At 39.6% G+C, this 19,362-nt stretch overlaps 1 protein-coding gene across 1 annotated transcript in view; it reads right to left on the reverse strand.

The window, feature by feature from the left end:
• Positions 1-17,029: 17,029 nt before the first annotated feature.
• PURG (purine rich element binding protein G) overlaps positions 17,030-19,362 on the reverse strand; it is a 55,449-nt gene continuing 53,116 nt past the window's right edge. Inside the window, exon 3 of the mRNA XM_040417878.1 lies at positions 17,030-18,288. Coding sequence (XP_040273812.1) covers positions 17,296-18,270 — 975 coding nt within the window. The 5' untranslated portion in view covers positions 18,271-18,288 and the 3' untranslated portion in view covers positions 17,030-17,295. The remainder of the gene's footprint in view (positions 18,289-19,362) is intronic.

The raw sequence follows: 19,362 nt of genomic DNA on the forward strand, positions 1-19,362 counted from the left end.
TGAAAAAAAAAAGATGTTTTATTACATGCGAGTGAGCCTCTAGGAGCAATGGGGGTGTTAGTTATTCCTAGAGGCTCTGCTTTCTGTACAACTGCTACGCCCCCTGCACTTTGATTGACAGAGTGGTAAAGTGATCACACATGCCTGGCCCTGTCTACGTGCATAGAACGCGGCAGTTCCAGAGAGGAGAGAGCCTGTAGATGTAACGGCAACGCCCCCGTCGCTCCTAGAGGCTCATTTGCATATATTAAAACATCATTTTCTCAGCAATGCAGACATATATGAACATGGGACCATGCCTTTATTTTCATTCTCTGGCAAACACTAAGGCCCACATTTATCAAGATCTCACTTAACAAAATGTCTAAGTTAAAGCATGGTTAAAATATAGTGATCTAAATTTATGGCTGCATACCTATGCCTGCTCTGATAAATCGGTCACTAAAATTCCCTTTCTATATCAGGGTCTGTTGTGTTATTCTTCAGTTTTTCTACATGTGCATAAAAAACACATCACAAACTGCATTTGAGCAGAAAAAGTGCTAGAACTTAACAGACTGGCAGGAAGAACTGGCAGTAATCAGGGTATGGCACACAACCAAGGCACCCCCCAAAAGCAGCCAATCGCCACATGATTTTTCTGCGTTCTCTGGCCATACTCTTACAAGCTAACGTAAATGATACAAATCACTGATAAATGTATCCTAAAGCATATATGACACTATTCTGGAGTAATATTCATGCAAAAAAAAAAAAGCAAATACACTGATAAATATGGGCCTACGTTTGATAAGTCTCTCTAATTCGAGCAAACTATACAAAAGGTTATAAGAAAAGATGTTTGAGAACTGTTATTTTATAAGGAATAAAAGTATTTCTAAAACAGACATGTCAGGAGAGGTGACAGGTCCTCTTTAAATGGGTTCTATAGCTTTTTCTTACTGGTGATCTATCCTCTGCTGGTTCACTTCAATGGGGCTTGGCCGCGCCCAGGCCAGTGATACTACATGTGAGGTCACTAGGCCTGTGGGAAAGAACAAGAAGGCAGCGGCGCTACTGCCAGCTCCGCTGCCTTCTCAAACAGCTGACAAACGGGACCCCAACCGATCAGATGCTTATGATCTATCCAGAGGATAGATCAATCGGTAAAAAAAAGATCCAGAACCCCTTTAGGGTCAAAATAGTGCATGAATAGACCAAATCTGTTTCATGGGTAAAGTAAGCCAACCACACACTAGTACTGTATTATATAGGTTTAGTTCTCTATACATATACAGATGTACCATGGTTAGCACTCCCGCTGTTAACTCAAATTTCTTAACTCATTTCATTATCTTGAGACAAAAGCCATTGAAAGGCAATTGAAGGCGTTTGCTTAGATTAGAAAAAAGGAGTGCTAACCATGTGACAACTGTATGTACAGGAAAGCAGAAATCCTATAGAAACGCCATTGTTTATTGCAGCCTTTCTGGCTAGCAGTTCCTGGAAACATTCTTAATATATTTATCACGTGCCAGACCACCAGAATGTAGAGACGGGAAGATGAGCTTTTTGCTGTTTGTTAGCAGCTACGGTATGCATGGCTTGTAATTGATATAAATTCAATTGTACTCCATTACAAAGCCATGATAGAGCGTTTAAATCTAATAGTAGATGCATCAAGCTAAGCGTTCTCTCGTCCTTAAGTCACACTACAGCAAGTGCTTTATTTAATGTTTCATTTAGAATGGCTGCATGTTATTAGTGCAACCCTAGTACATTTTTTCCATTGCATCTTTCTGCTTTTGATCCATTTTTAGCACTACTATCTTAATTTGGCACATGGCTATATTAAAGGGGTTGACCCACGAAAAAATATTCTAGTCTTCAAACCAGCACCTGGATCTGAATACTTTTGTAATTGCATGTAAATAAAAATGTATTATAGCTACTGAGTTATTCAATGAAATCTACCTGTATAGCGCCACCTGCTGTTCATTCTTTTTCTAATTTCTCTGTCCCGCTCACTGAGATGGAAGCACATGCTCAGTTCTATCCTTTAACAGTCACTAGCAGCTGCAGACAGGACTCACCCTCTGAGAAAGGGCACACCCCTAAGCTGCCAGCTCCAACTAACTCTAGCAGAACAATTTGAACAATGAATGGGGAGATCTCTGGATCCATGTGAGGTGCAGGGCTGGTTCCAGCTTTGGTAGAAAGAGGGTGCCATGTGCTAGATTAAGGATAATTTTCATTTTTTCCATTATTCATAGTATAACCCCTTTAAGGATCCATGTTGAATGGATCCTAATACAATGCCCACTGTCTGTAACCAGTTTCATATGGAGATACCATTTTTCTCACAGATTTTAATATGGAAAAAATCTTTCTGCTGTCTGTGGCTCCACAGGACCATGCTGCAAAAACAATAGACTTAGGACATACTCAGTTTGGCTACATTGGTAAATGTAACAAAGTCCACGCATTATTCCAAAGAATGCTTTACACTAGTCTTATCTGTACAGAAAGAAATTCTATTTTAGGCTAGACTCATGCATGCAGCTTAAGATGTAGTTTGAGCCAAAACCAGAAGTGGATCCAAGAGAAAAGAAACATATCAATCTTTTTGAATTTGGCTCCAAAAACCTCCATGTGCGATTCGACTTTGACAATATCCAATTGATCTAACCTGGAGTCTCTCTCAGATTGCCCTGGATATCTGCATTCCCTTTTTAAGCTGGTCCACTGGGCATTGATCCTGAAAAACAGATGTTACAAAAGGGTAGTGGTAAAGGATTTTGCAACCTTGCCAGGAGTCGGTCATCAGTTTTGACCATGCAAAACTGATACCAGCACTAGGTATGGGCTGGGGAGAGCCAGATAAAAATACCTTTAGTGGAGCTTATATTATCAGGAATATGAACTTTTATTCTGCCAGGTTCTGCTCCTGCAAGTGCTCAGGAGATGCTTAGTGCTCTACATTGACCTGCTTCAGCATCCAACAAGGAGACCACTGCAGCTGTTGCTCAGAGCATTTCACAGTGAAGTAGTTGCAGGAGAAGAATAAAAGTTCATATGAACTCTACTCTTGGTAATAAAATGCTGGTAAACTAGTAAGAATCAATAGGTCAGCTAGATCTGGTTCAAAATGTACAATTATAACAGCTACTTGTTCTTAAAGCTATGTAAGGTTAGAAAAAATGCTTCAAGTCCATGTATCTTCATACATGACAGCTTCCATGCTAGTTTCTATCAGGGGTGTCCATGATCACATGGCTCACAGGTCAGTTTCCTGATCCCTTTTTTAGTTCCTGTGGAAAGGGCTCTGTGGCTCACACCCGTAAGAAATAAGGACCCAAGCATAGGCTCTTTATGGTATGTACACTCTAGCTTCTAACCATTTAAGGGGTCATCCCATAAATAATATTTAAACTAGCAATGAATTATAAACTAGCAATAAATTCTAAACTAATGCTGTATTATAGAGGTTTTTCAGGATTTAAACATTGAGGACCTATCAGAAGGACGATTCCCAGGACCCCCACTGATCAGCTGTTTAAGGGTGCAGTGTTGCGGCCTCTTCATAATATGCCAAGCACAATCTGAGCACACATTAATCTCTCTCCACACAGCTAGGTTACAGCATAGGGATCCTCTGCTCACTGCAGAGCAGCCAACAGAAATAGCTTTCTGCTTGTGAGGGAAGGGCCATAGCGTTTGCAGTAGCATGGAAGTAATCAATGCAAAGAGTGCTTCTCAGCTTGTTAGGACTGCAAAGCTGGAAAGAAAAGGAGACCGATTCTAGCTAGAGTCCAGCCACAGGTACATATTAGCAGCAGCAAAGAGGAAGCAAAAGATGATGAAAAAAGTATATGCTAGACACGGGAAATTACTTTAAGACCGCTATAAAACAGCATTTCTGGATATTTGGTATGAAAATGATTTAGGAGAACCTCTTTAATTACATACCTCACACCTTTCCTTAGAAGCTTTATCTGGATGCTTTGTGTGAAGACACACAACCTCCTCTGAATATTCTCTTGGTATAGAAATATCTTTATTGCACCAGGTAGATATACAAGTCTTGGAAATATATATATATATAAAAAAAGCTACAGAAATCTGCACGGCCAAATGTATTAGTGCAAGAAAGTTAACTATAATCTTAATATATATGCTCTATAATAGAATTTCTTTTGTTATTGTGAAAATATATTAAAAATACATTTCTATTACAACAAAAACACTATACTACACAAAACTTTAGACACTGCATGTCTTGCAGCACTAGATGTTATATTTTATATTTTTGGACAAGCCCTTTTATATAAAAACGTATAGCTAAGGCTAGGATCGGATCAGCAGCGAAACTCCAGTTTTCGGTTTCAATATATGCGAAGAGGTATTTCCCAAGGAAACAGAACCATCTTGCTTTGAATATAGTCTTCCCATGGAGCATTGCCAATAAGTCTCCATACCATGGAGCACTTCCAGTAAGTCTCCATACGGGGCTGGTCTCAGAGAGATCCAGTACCCTACCTAAGCTGTTCCATTCCAATTTTTTGTTTTGGAATGGTTTGATCCGGCATATGACGCACAGCACCAGTGTGCGATGGATCTCATTGACTATAATGGTGTCTGTTGGGCTTCCAGTATGCATTGCGGCATTCTGCTGGACAAAATACTGCTGCATGCAACAGTATTTTGTCATTTTTTCCCAGATTATGCTAGTGCCAGAACTTCTGCTACAGATGTGAACTTAGCTTTACTTGATTTGAAAATTGCAGCAGTAAAGACATTGAGGGTTGTTAATACATAGTTCCACATGTATTTTTTTAGGATACTCATAAAATCATCAGGGTAAGGCCACGTAACGCAGCTGACTGCATGTGGCCAAGCCATCCCACCAACGGCAGCACAATTTTGCTGTAAAATTACATGGTCAGTGGCTGCCATAGATTGATGGAGCTTGGCCGCATAGTGTGGTCCTACCCTTGGGGTTTGCATAATTTCAATTAACTATATGATATTTATACACTGAACCAAACTATGTTTTATCTGCAATGCAAAAAAATGCAAATAGAGAGAGTTCTTCTCACTCCATTTCAGGAATGTTAACACATCAGGATGAACTGAAAAGGGATCCAGTACGGGCATCAAAGAATAAAGGCATTTTAGGGAATTGACAGATACGGTACTACAAGCCTAGAAACTTTCTGATTCAAAATGAGTACAAATTTGAACCTTCTCAATATAATACCAAGCACTTAAATCCTAAAATGGTTGAGGAGATATGTAGAGTGCTGATCTACCAAGTGTACAGGCCTTACAATGTACAGCACCTTCTCTCTCAGCTGGTTACATGCCGGTCCTGAAGACAGCATTTTAGTATTTGCACAATGTATGCTACACTTGATGGCTAATGGTTGGGAGATATACCGTAGTAAAAAAAATATTTTATATATATAGCGTCTTCTCAGGTACTATTAAGAGAATTAGGAATGCATCGATTCAGCAGCATGCTATCCATAATGTGAGTTCTATTGGTACCAATTATTCCCCATTAGGATGGTGCTGGAAATCAACACACCACCATTATAAGCTTTAGTTAAGGTTCTAGTCCGTGTTTAGCAGTTTGTGTCCCATAGTACTGTATGTGCATTAGTGTCCTGCTAACTTTGAAATTAAGCGATAGATTTGTCTAAAAAGTGACTCCTTCAATGTTTCCAAGAAACATTAACCTGCTTGTTGTGGATGAAGAGGTAGGCATGCACAAGAGGTCAGTCTTCATTGTAGTGTGGGCATTATAACATGAGTGAGGCTACTTTAACAGTCATCTGAACTTAGCATGGTTCTCTTCTCCCCATTCCACTGTAAATTAGTTTACATCAAACAGGGGGCAGAAATGACCGACAGCAATATAATTACTCTGAGGCTCTGTTCAAATCTGCATTGTGGCTTCATTTTGTAATGGAAGCTACAACACTGTGGCATAACAGACACCATCAGCACCCACCTAATGATGCGTTTGTAATTTTCAATTGCAAAAACAGCGCTACATGCAGAACAATTTTTTTCCCAGTCAAAAAGGACATAGATACACTACTCACAAAAAGTTAGGGATATTTGCCTTGTGGGTGAAATTTCAGGATGAACCTAAAATGTACTCTAACCTTTACAGGTGAACTTAAAGTGAACTTTTGAATGTACATGTCCAACTGTTCATTGTTATGGTGCTTTTTTGCAAAACTTGCAACAATAAATTTCCTGGTTCAATTAGAATTGGTATTTAAACAGTCCTCCTCATCATGTTGTTCACATTTTGACATCATGAGACCAAGACGACACCTACTGAAACAAATCAAATCAAAAGTACCTCGCCATTGCAAGGCTTTAAGCAGGATGTTCTCAGACAGAAGTGGCCACTAAGCTTAGAGTGTCATCAAAAGGTTGCGACAGATAGAGAGACTGGAAGAGTGACTGAAAGGCATAGAAGTGGACGTCCTTTGGACACATTCCACACAGATGACCGCTTCATTGTGAATACCTGCAGAACCAGATGATGAACTCCAGGCACATTTTAGGGAGGTGAGAGGAACCCAAGTGTCACATAAGTCCATTCGAAACCATTTACAACATGGTCTGCGTGCTAGGTGATATGCAGGGGTACTGTACATGACCACAGGTGTCATCGTCTTGCATGGGCCAGGGAGCATCTACGATGGATGAGGGACCAGTGGGCCTCAGTACTGTTCACTGATGAAAGTGGATTCATGCTGAGCAGAAATGATGGCCACCAACGATGTTGGAGACGTCAAGGAGAGCTCTATGCATCAGCCACTGTTTGCCTTTGGTGGTGGCGTTACAGTGTGGTCAGGTATGTCTAGTCACTACAGAACTGCCCATACTTTGTGAATGGTACAGTGACAAGCCCATACTACTTGAATAACATCATTAATCCGGTCATTGTGCCTCTGCACGAACAGGCCTAATTTCATTTTCATGGATGACATAAATGTGCCAGCTCATCAAAGTCGCATCATTAGGGAACGCTGCTGGAGACTGGGGTACCTCAAATGGAGTGGCCTGCACTTTCTCCAGACCTGAATCCCGCTGAAAACCTATGGGATCAGCTGAGTCGCCATGTAGCGACTCATAACACTGTACCCTAGAACCTCAATGACCTGAGGGCCACCCTTCAAGAAGAGTGGGATGCCATGCCTAAGCAGACAATAAGTCTACTTATGAACAGTCTGAGACGTCGCTGTCAAGCTGTAATTGATGCTCAAGGCAACATGACAAGTTATTGAGACCATGAAATTTTTTGTGAGGGTACACCGGCCACTGTTGTTGGCTTTGGTTTCAATAAATTATTTGAGATGAGGAAATCAACATTGCATGCTTCTACATAAATGCCCTACTTTCATTATATAATATCTTTGTAGCGTGAAGTTTTTACGTTTTCCATAAATTTCACCCGAAAGCCAAATTATATACACTGAACAAAAATATAAACACAACACTTTCGGTTTTGCTCTCATTTTGCATGAGCTGAACTCAAAGATCTGAAACATTTTCTACATACACAAGACTCATTACTCTCAAATATTGTTCACAAATCTGTCTAAATCTGAGTTAGTGAGCACTTCTCCTTTGCCGAGAATTTATGAAAGAATAGGTCATTCTAAAGAGCTCACTGAATTGAAATGTGCTCCTGTAATAGGATGTCACCATTTTAACACTTTGTGAAATTTCTTCCTTCCTATATATTCTATGATCAACTGTGAGTGGCATTATTGTAAACTAAGTGTTTAGTAACCAAAGCAATTCAGAAACAAAGTGGTAGACCACTGAATGTTACAGAGCGGGGTCACATAGTGCTGAGGTGCATTGTACATTAAAGTCACCAATGCTCTGCTGACTCAATAACTGACTCTGCCAAACCTCCTATGACATTGTCGGCACAAAAACTCTGAGCTGGGAGTTTTATGGCAGGTGTTTCTGCATGTAAGCCTTACATCAGAAAGCACAATGCCAAAAGCCAGATGGAGTGATGTAAGGCACTGTACCACCTGTAAAGGTTGATGGAGAAAGGATAATGCTATGGGTTTGCTTTCCTGAGGTTGGCTTAAGTCCCTTAGTTCCAGTAAAGGGAAATCTTAATACTTCAGCATACCAAGACATTATGGACAACAGTATGCTTCAATCTATGTGGGAACAGTTTAGGGAAGGCCCTTTTCTGTTCCAGCATGTGTACCAGTGCACAAAGCAAGGTCCATGCAAGGCATGGTTGGGTGAATTTAGTGTGCAAGAACTTGAGTGGCCCTCACAGAGCCCTGACCTCAACATCAAACACCTTTGGGGCAAAATGGAATGGAGATTGTAAGCCAGTCCCTCTCATCCAACATAAGTGTCTAACCTCACAAATGCTCTTCTGGATTAATGGACAGAAATTCCCACAGACACACTCCAAAATCATGTAAAAAGGCTGGAAGCTTTTATTTAAGCTGCAAAGGGAGGACCAATGCCATATTAATGCCCATAGCTTTAGAATGGGAGGTCATAAAAGCTCCTGTAGATGTGTAGGTGTCCCAATGCATTTGCCCATATAGTGTATATATGTTTTGGTCCTTTTAGTTCTTCCATTGTGAAACTGGGGTTTTCCTCACTGTGCAGATGTATGATTACGGTATGTATGACAACAAACTTCCCCATACTGTAGAGTGTATGATTTACAATGAGCCTTTACTTTAGAGTACTGTAAAGAGGTTCTGCAGTCGTATGGTGAAATTGTTTTTATCTGCTCAGAGTACCCCAAGCACTGTATAGTTCTTCCTCATATGCCTGCTTTTTATGTCAGGTATTTTATTTCCTTTCTATTCTCGATCAAGAGGGGGGTTTAGGGGCATAGATACTGCAGAGGAAACCATGTGGAAAAAGTTATGTGAAACATTATGTAGCAAAGTATGCTGGGCTTGGTTTGCAAACCCAGCAGAAAGCTGAGAAAAACAGGAAGTTCTGCATGTAAACATCCTGCTCAGATACGCTGATGCAGGGAACGGGGTTAAGTAAAGCACTGACATTAAAAATAGTTATATAGGGCAAAAATATGCAGCGTTTGGGGTACCTTAGGCAGTTACAAAATTTTTGGAGAACCCTTGTAAAGCATTTATAGACCTTACTTTCACTTAACATGCCAGTTAGGCCTGATTTTTAGTTTGCAAAAATGGATCTTTCAAAAAATGGATACCTTTTCCTGCATTTCATTTTTTTCTCCCTGATGTGTGAATAGCTCCATCGTCTTGTATAGGTCAGTTTTAAAGGATAGCACAATGAAGTGTGGTTGTGTGGATGAGGCAATTTAATGCAACTCGTTTTGTTTAATATTCTAAATATACGGTTTATACTACTGTAAATAGAAATAATTTACAAAATAAAAACTAAACAAAAAGCACAAAGCCAATATTGAACATCTTACCATTCTTTACCAAATGACATGAACACATCATGTAAGTACGTTGAAGACAAGACATGAAACCTAAAAGGGAAGTATCACTTGTTTTAACATGCTTAAATACACTGGACTCAAACTGCAAACGATAGGATTATATTGGCATCTATTAAATCATTCCTGGCAGCTCACGGACACCTCCTGCCCAAGACTCTACTTGACTGGTTTTTTAGCATGTCCCCCATGCATAGAGTGCTGCTAAAGATATAATTTATGCCCGTCGCAGACAATGATTAGCTGCAGTTATAAAACTCTCTTGTCTACACTATCTGTGCGAGCAGAATCTCCAGCATATTATACGAGATGCAGCTTCTCACTGCTCTCCCCACCTCCTCCTTCTAACCTATAACAAGCAGGAGGCAGAAGAGACAGGCTGAAGCTCTCTCTCCTAGACCACAATGCATTAAGAATTTTATAACTAAGGCACAACCGAATTTTTGCTCTGCATCCGATCCACATAATTGCGGATTGGATGCAGACCCATTAATTTCAATGGGGCCGCAAAAAATGTGCATTCACATCCATACCTCTGTTCTGCAGTCCCACAAAAAAGATAGAACATGTCCTATTCTTGTCTGTTTTGCGGACAAGAATAGGCATTGTTACAATGGGTCTGCCCAAAAAAATGGATGCAACACGACGTCAGTTTTTTGCGGACCACAAAATACATATGGTCGCGTAAATGCCCTCTAGTTACATGTCACTGAGCTCTATCACTTGCTGCCCTTACAGATAGGACTAAAAACAGAGCAAATGCTGTATGAGATACCCCTCTTTATAAATGGAAATGTAGGCTGCAGGGCTACAGATGAGACTCATACGGTTCCCCTAATGCAGAGAGGAAGAAGGAGCCAAAATGGTGTACAGCCACATCAACTAAAACAGTTATATAGGACTCCTACACAAGCGCATTATTCGCGGCACTATGTAGGCAAAACAAATGCTGGAGGGCTTCAACCTCAGGGAGGCAGCACAATTATACCAGATTCCATCATGAACAACACCATAGGATTTCTTTTTAGCACAGTCAGTTTTACTGTTACAATGTGGCATTTCAGTTTAAGTAAAACACAATCTAGTTTTATGCGGACTTCATAGAAACATCAGAATAGTATTTATTATAGAACGTGTCTAATCTCTATTTAAAGATGATACTTTATGAGAACAGCACAACACAATTTGCTTTAACTGAACCTTGAAAGCAGATCTGATCTAGAAATCTAAGACTGACATATACAACAATTAGGTATAATAAGCTATAAAGTCCTACAATGGTTTGACTTATGTTAAAAGCACATCCATCACCATATACATTTTATATACCATATATATATATATATATATTGCACAGGGCCTCAGAATATTAGTGCTACAATATCAGCACCAAAGATCTAAGAACTTCAGTAATTCACATAACTACATTATGACCGTTACTTATGCTATAAATATTTCTTCTACACCTTGTAAACTCTTTAATCGTATAAAATTCACTTAGAAAATAATTTAAATGACAGACATTGGACATCTGAAGTTGCTAGTGATTTAGTAAGCTTCGCTTACATGTAAAAAAGAAATGGAAGGATACGCAGTGACTTAAAGCCACTAATGGTCCACACACATAGAAACTCCCCTTTACAAAGTGCTTAGATAGCAGTTTAGAGGTAATGTCAGTCATTTCAACTATGTTCCTTCATGGTTTGATATAAGTTACTGGTTTCCCTAAATATATAGCCTTTTCGCTTATAAAGAGGGGTAATGTCCCCAATACAAGGATTTGGCATACGCCTTGGATGTAGTTCCATTTAGTACTGTCTAATATAGTTGTAATAGTGCCGTCTACATTGCTAGAAAAAAATAAAATGGAGATACATATACTACTGACTTGAGAACCAGCCTGCAAAGCTTATAAACAAGTGAGCAGTGAGTAACATGGGTGTAAACCTTGGTCCTGCTGGTTATAACCACAAGCCTCATGTCCTTTATTTTTACACGGATGCAAAACTCTCTTACATTTGGAATCTGTCATGACTTCAGATTTTAGCGGATCCAAGACTAATCCGGATCGAAAAATAACGCAGCACACTGTTATGCTGACCTTCAACAAGCCACAGAAGTCTGTACAGAGCCTTATCTGTACATGCTTTAAAATTGTTCCAACAACTGCCCACACACATACAAATTTAGGATAATTGTCAATTAATATATTCATGTGGCCTTACAATGTACTACAACAGAATATGTACATGCACAATGCATGTACATAATAATCACATTGAAATTTACACTTAGAACAAAATTGCAACATAAGACTGGCCAGGAATGGTTATTACTTGAACCCATGGGCTGGTAGCCTACCCAATCAACAGAACAAAGAGGCTGAAGTACTATGCTCATTTGGCCATCTCACAGTGTAGATAGGTTGGTCCACAACATCAGCAAGATAGATGAGAAGTTTATGATGGTTGGGGGTCTGACCACTGGGACCCCTACCAATCACAAGAATGGGGGTTCAGAAGTACCTAGCTTGAATCGAGTAGTAGAAGTAGTGAATGAAGCGGTGGTCATGCATGCACTCTACCACTTTATTCACCAGATTGGAGGGAGTTGCAGCAGTCCGAACCCCAGAAAATCAAAGATTTCTCAGCTATCCAGTGGGCAAGGGCTAAATGATGTTTGTTGGCCAATTCATTGACAGGGATCCTGTAGACTTAAACAGGTTTTCCAGTCACCCGATATTGATGACCTATCCTCAGTATAGGTCATTAAAGGCAATCAGTGAGGGTTTGCCCCACCAATCAGCTATTCCCTGTGGCCTCTGGTGCTGAAACTAGCACTTTGAATGGAACAGGAAGCAGACCGCTCTGTTCAAAGTTTAGTGGCCGTGCTGGGTTACTTCAGCTTATCTACCACTGAAGTAAATGGGAGCAGAGTTGCAGTAACCCAGCACAGCCCCTAAACTTTGAACAGAGCGGTCTGCTTCCTGTTCCATTCAAAGTGCTACTTCCAGCACCAGAGGCCACAAGGAATAGCTAATTAATGGGGTGTGGGGTGTCAAACCATTACATTGGATATTAATAACCTATCCTGAGTATAGGTCTTCTATATCAGAGGCCTGGAAACCCTCTTTAAATAAGGGTCAAATACACATGCGTAGAGACCCCTTAATTTCAGCAACTGTATGGGTCAAAGTTCAGAAACCCTCATCATTCCAAAGAATAAGTCAGAGGTACACCATTTATTGTAAATTAGCCAATACAGGATTTCAAGGAAGTCTGTCAGTAGTTTTGATAATGCTAAACTGCTGACAGCACTATGAAGGGGCTTGGGAGAGCAGCGCAAACATAGCTTTTGGTGAGTTTTTATTAAGGGTAGTGGAAATAAGAACTTTCTGCATTGAGCTGCTTAATAGAAGACCAGCCAGCTTTCAACCGGAAGACCACTATAGCTGTCACTCAGAGCAGGGAGAAAGTGCTGCAAAAGCAGCTCCCCACCGAGCACTTCACAGTGAAGCTCTATGTCCAGGGCACTCACTGGGCATATTCTAGCAGAAGAAAATTTCATTGGGCAGCACGGTGGCTCAGTGGTTAGCACTGGGCAACATCTGCATGGAGTTTGTATGGTTCCCCCCCACACTCCAAAGACATACTGATATTGTTGTGACTTAGATGAAGATCGGATCATTGCGGACAGTGGGATGCTAATGTATGTAAAGCGCTATATATAGTTGCAAGAAAAAGTATGTGAACCCTTTGGAATGATATGGATTTCTGCACAAATTGGTCATAAAATGTGATCCAATCTTCATCTAAGTCACAACAATAGACAATCACAGTCTGCTTAAACTAATAACACACAAATTAAATGTTACCATGTTTTTATTGAACACACCATGTAAACATTCACAGAGCAGGTGGAAAAAGTATGTGAACCCTTGGATTTAATAACTGGTTGAACCTCCTTTGGCAGAAATAACTTCAACCAAACGTTTCCTGTAGTTGCAGATCAGACGTGCACAACGGTCAGGAGTAATTCTCGACCATTCCTCTTTACAGAACTGTTTCAGTTCAGCAATATTCTTGGGATGTCTGGTGTGAATCGCTTTCTTGAGGTCATGCCAAAGCATTTCAATCGGGCTGAGGTCAGGACTCTTACTGGGCCACTCCAGAAGGTGTATATTTTCTTCTGTTTAAGCCATTCTGTTGTCGATTTACTTCTATGCTTTAGGTCTTTGTCCTGTTGCAACACCCATCTTCTGTTGAGCTTCAGCTGGTGGACAGATGGCCTTAAGTTCTCCTGCAAAATATCTTGATAAACTTAGGAATTCATTTTTCCTTTGATGATAGCAATCGGTCCAGGCCTTGACGCAGCAAAGCAGCCCAAAACCATGATGACCCCACCACCATACTTCACAGGGATAAGGTTTTGATGTTTGTGTGCTGTGCCTCTTTCTCCACACATAGTGTTGTGCGTTTCTTCCAGCAACTTTGGTTTCATCTGTCCACAGAATATTTTGCCAGTACTGCTGTGGAACATCCAGGTGCTCTTGTGCAAACTGTAAACGTGCAGCAATGTTTTTTTGGACAGCAGAGGCTTCCTCTGTGGTATTCTCCCATGAAATCCATTCTTGTTTAGTATTTTACATATCGTAGATTCTCTAACAGGGATGTTAGCATATGCCAGACTTTTGTAAGTCTTTAGCAGACACTCTAGGATTCTTCTTCACCTCATTGAGCAGTCTGCGCTGTGCTCTTGCAGTCATCTTTACAGGATGGCCACTCCTAGGGAGAGTAGCAGCAGTGCTGAACTTTCTCCATTTATAGACAATTTGTCTTACCATGGACTGATGAACAGCAAGGCTTTTGGAGATACTTTTATAACCCTTTCCAGCTTTATGCAAGTCAACAATTCTTAATCGTAGGTCTTCTGAGAGCTCTTTTGTGCAAGGCATCATTCACATCAGGCAATGCTTCCTGTGAAAAGCAAACCCAGAACTGGTGTGTGTTTTTTATAGGGCAGGGCAGCTGTAACCAACACCTTCAATCTCATTGATTGGACTCCAGTTGGCTGACACCTCACTCCAATTAGCTCTTGGAGATGTCATTAGTCTAGGGGGTCACATACTTTTTCCACCTGCACTGTGAATATTTACATGGTGTGTTCAATAAAAACACGGTAACATTTAATTCTGTGTGTTTTATTAGTTTAAAAGGAACCTGTCACCAGGATTTTGTGTATAGAGCTGAGGACATGGGTTGCTAGATGGCCACTAGCACATCCACAATACCCAGTCCCCATAGCTCTGTGTGCTTTTATTGTGTAAAAAACCAGATTTGATACATATGCAAATTAACCTGACTCTTCTCACGTACAGGACTCATCTCAGGTTAATTTGCATATGTATCAAATCGTTTTTTTTACACAATAAAAGCACAAAGAGCTATGGGGACTGGGTATTGCGGATGTGCTAGCGGCCATCTAGCAACCCATGTCCTCCGCTCTATACACAAAATCCTGGTGACAGGTTCCCATTAAGCAGACTGTGATTGTCTATTGTTGTGACTTAGATGAAGATCAGATCACATTTTATGACCAATTTGTGCAGAAATCCATATCATTCCAAAGGGTTTACATACTTTTTCTTGCAACTGTAAGTGCATAAAATAAATAAATACTCAAACTACTAATTTATGTTTGTACTGCTCCCCCCAATGACCTGCCTATGGTTGTAAACAGTTTAGCATGGACTCTCTTTAAAGGAAACATCGATCAGGCCTTGTTCACCTTACCACAATTAGCATATTTGGTACTAGTCTTCCCTACCAATTAATATGTATGTTATTTTTCTGTTTTTCTAAAATTATGTTCTATGGAGGAGGGAATGGAAAACGGAAGAAAAAAAAATGCAACTGCGTGGCTGCTTGCACACTGTAATTTGCAGTGTCCATTTGCCATATGGCGGGATGGCTGCTGACGCAAACATCAAGCGTCCTTTTAGCATCTGTCTATTTTTTATTTTGCTGTATAGAACAGTGTGCTATTACATACAAAGGCATCCAGTAACTGGCACCTATGGGTGATGGATGCCACTACATGCCAGAAATCCTCAAAAAGACATTGCAAAATGCAGTGTGAAAGCACCCAAATTCCACCGTTATAGCACAAATGTGAATGAGGCCTTATCAAATCAACTAAAATTTGACAAGTTTTTTTGAAATGAAAGAAAAATAAATGTAAAAGTAATCAAAGAAATGGTGTACTTTGGTGCAGACAAACAGTAATGTTACCCGCATCCATCATCTACTGTTCCGGTATAATAATAATAATGGGCGATACCAGTCCTTGACAAATAGAGGCATTAGAGTTACTGTGGGGTATTTATGGTCCAGAAGATTAGTTGTTACATTCATCCCCAAATTAGCATTGTCAACATGTTCTCCTTTACTACAGGCACTGTGATTAGCAGCAACAGTGTTAAGTTATACTTACTGTATACCCCACTTATAATCATTACCAAAGATAACTCTATAGATATGCTAAACATGCATAACTATGGTATACATACAATTTATAATGAAACATTAATGGTTCATATATATATTTATAGATCTATATATATCATTTTTTTCTTTAAATAAAAAATAAAACTTTTTAGTGCTTCAAAACCCAACATACAGAGTCAGCAACCCCTTGTGCAAAACAATACATAAATAAGGGCAGATTTGGTATGGTTCAATTGTCTACTGACAGAAATGAGAACCCTATGCCACTATTCAGCTGGAATTTAAGGTCTTTCCTTTGTTAAAGCATCCAAATGTTCTTTGCTAGGAGATGCTGCATAAACGCAATCAAACGATATTCAACTAAAATAATATTTTAACAATCACTAAATAGCTTTTTCGTTGTCACCTAACACTCGCGCGCACATGGGGGAGGGGGGTCAGTTACTTTGACTTACAATATAAACAATTTGTCATAGTACAATAGGTCTATACAGAGGCGCACCATAATCTATATATATTTCTATATAAAATAGCCATGAAGGGAGGAATATTGTTAAAAGGCATAATTCTACTCTTTCACATATTCAAACTGCTACTGTCGGGAAGCATTTTCTATCCCGGTGACAGTGCAGTGGTTTCATCTACACGTGGACAGTTTTTTTTGAGATTTAGAAATTCCTTGGCTGTAAACAGTGTAAACAGTTAACACACACTGTCAGCTACCATACGTCACTTTGTTGCTGATGTATTCTGCATCCAAAAGACATTCTGAACTCTCAACAGAGTTTTACAAATGTGTAAATGCATTTCATATACATTCACAGTAATAAATGCCCTGTATATAAGCTTGGCAGAGCTGAAAAAGCAAACTGGAAATCAAACGAATAAAAAAAAAAAATTATAAATTAGGTTATATATTTTATATGTGTACTATATCTATATATCTATGAAGTAGAAATATAGATATAATGTAATTCGCTTTGATAGTGCAATTCAAGCCTTACCTAATGTATTTTAAAAAGGTTGAACTTTGTGCTGATCAAAAGAAAACAACAAAAAACCACTTGTACAGTCTTGAAATTATTGAAGCAGCTCTATCAGAGGCTGGTAAGCTCATAAGAGAGTGTCTGTGTTGTAGACAAAAATGTGGACAACAGATCCTCAAAGGATTTTTCTGTCCGTTGATACTCTGCTAAAAAATAAAAAGGAATGAACAAAAATGAATAGAGAAATCTTCTAAAAGACTACAGAATTTGTCTCCAATAAAAAGACTTCAATTTTGTATCATGTTCACTGGCAATTGCTCTACTCAGGACACTCTTGCTCTTCACTACTGTCCACTCGTACATCCATTCTCTTTTCTTTATGGCTATTATAAATTTTTCTCATCTCCTCTTCATATTTGATAAAATTGTCTCCAAACCTTGTCCATACTTTGTAAGGGACTGTGATAGTGTTGCGATAGGGTGGTCTTACCTCGCTTACCCTTAAGAATATGCCATAACGGTTAGAGCCCACATCAAAATAGAACCTCTTATTGTCCACACGGAAAGAAGTTCCTTCTGGAAGCTCAGGGGGTTCATCCCCACCACCTCGACGTTCTTCTATATCTCCTTCTCCATAATCTTCAATAAGCTGAACCAATGCATCTCTAAATTCAATCATACCTTGAGCTGGCAGAACTATGGTCTGCTCTTGACCCAAACTTTGACCAAAATAACCAATCATTCCAGGTCCTCTGGTCATTGTTTGTCTAATTCTTAAAAACCGTCCCCGTTGGTTCTCCTTAAGGTCTAAATAATATTTTCTATTGTCTCGTTCAATATATTCGGTTTTAAGAACACTGTGTGTTGCTGGTTCTTCTGATCCAACAGAACCTGAAGGTGAGGCTGGATGAGGCCTCCTTCTAGAATCATGTTCTTTTTCACTTCCATGTTCACCTCTTTGAGAATGACTGCTTCTAAGACCTAGATGAGCATAGTGCTCAATAAAATCTCCTAAACAGTCTTTTAGTTCAGCAGCCACAGATAAGGATAACGTCAACTTGCTTTTTCTAATGTTATCCTGTCGCCCTCTACCAATCCAAACTTCTGCAATCTTTAAAAAACGACCACGAGCACTCTGCTTGACATCCAAATAAAACCTTTTTTTCTGAATGTCAACTCGTTTGGATGCTAGCTCTTGTATCTCTAAATTTTGTGTTGAGGGGTAGCTGTACTGTTGTGGGTAGACGTTCCTGCTTATTCCTGCACTTTCCCTCTGGCCTCTTCCTCGATCCATATTTAATGTCTCAGTCAACTAGAAAAAGAAATATTAAGTAATACAAATCAGAACTGCACATATATTAGAAACATTTGAAAGTACACACCACATTTAAATGGGAGTTGAACTGCAGTAGCCCGGAACTACACTTTCAACACAGCTAGCTATACTTCTAGCACCATTCAAAGTGCTAGTTTCCACACTGATTAGATATTGATGGCCTATCCTAAGGATAACCATCAATATTATGTGACTGGAAAACCCTTTTAAGCTGGTGTGTAATATTTGGTGCTTTGTACTGTATCTAAAGTTTACCAGTTGACCAACTAAATGCAGTCATGCTGGTGATGTTACATAATATACCTCAAAACCCACTAGTATTTATTGCGGCTATTCAGTATAAACAATGGCTTGCAAATATAAGTAATCGGAAACACATACCAAATAAATCCTTTTTCAGATTTTAAGCTACTATGGCCACAGCCTTTTGCAACCATTACAGTCAGGTCCATAAATATTGGGACATCGACAACGCTAACATTTTTGGCTCTATACACCACCACAATGGATTGGAAATGAAAAACAAAATGTGCTTTAACTGCTTTGATTTGTGGGCATTTACATCCAAATCAGGTGAACGGTGTAGGAATTACAACAGTTTGCATATGTGTTAAGGGACCAAAAGTAATGGGACAAATGGCTTCTCAGCTGTTCCATGGCCAGGTGTGTGTTATTCCCCCAATATCCCAATTACAATGAGCAGATAAAAAGGTCCAGAGTTCATTTCAAGTCTGCTATTTGCATTTGGAATCTAAAAAAATAAAAAAAATAAAAAAACAACATCAGAGAGATAGCAAAAACAATAGGCGTGGCCAAAACAACTGTTTGGAACATTCTTAAAAAGAAGGAATGCAGCGGGGAGCTCAGCAACACCAAAAGACCCAGAAGACTACGGAAAACAACTGTGGTGGATGACCGAAGAATTCTTTCCCTGGTGAAGAAAACACCCTTCACAACAGTTGGCCAGATCAAGATCACTCTCCAGGAGGTAGGTTTAGGTGTATCAAAGTCAACAATCAAGAGAAGACTTCACCAGAGTGAATACAGACG

Source organism: Bufo bufo, chromosome 2 (genome assembly GCF_905171765.1).
Source record: "Bufo bufo chromosome 2, aBufBuf1.1, whole genome shotgun sequence".
NCBI classification, from domain to species: Eukaryota; Metazoa; Chordata; class Amphibia; order Anura; family Bufonidae; genus Bufo; species Bufo bufo.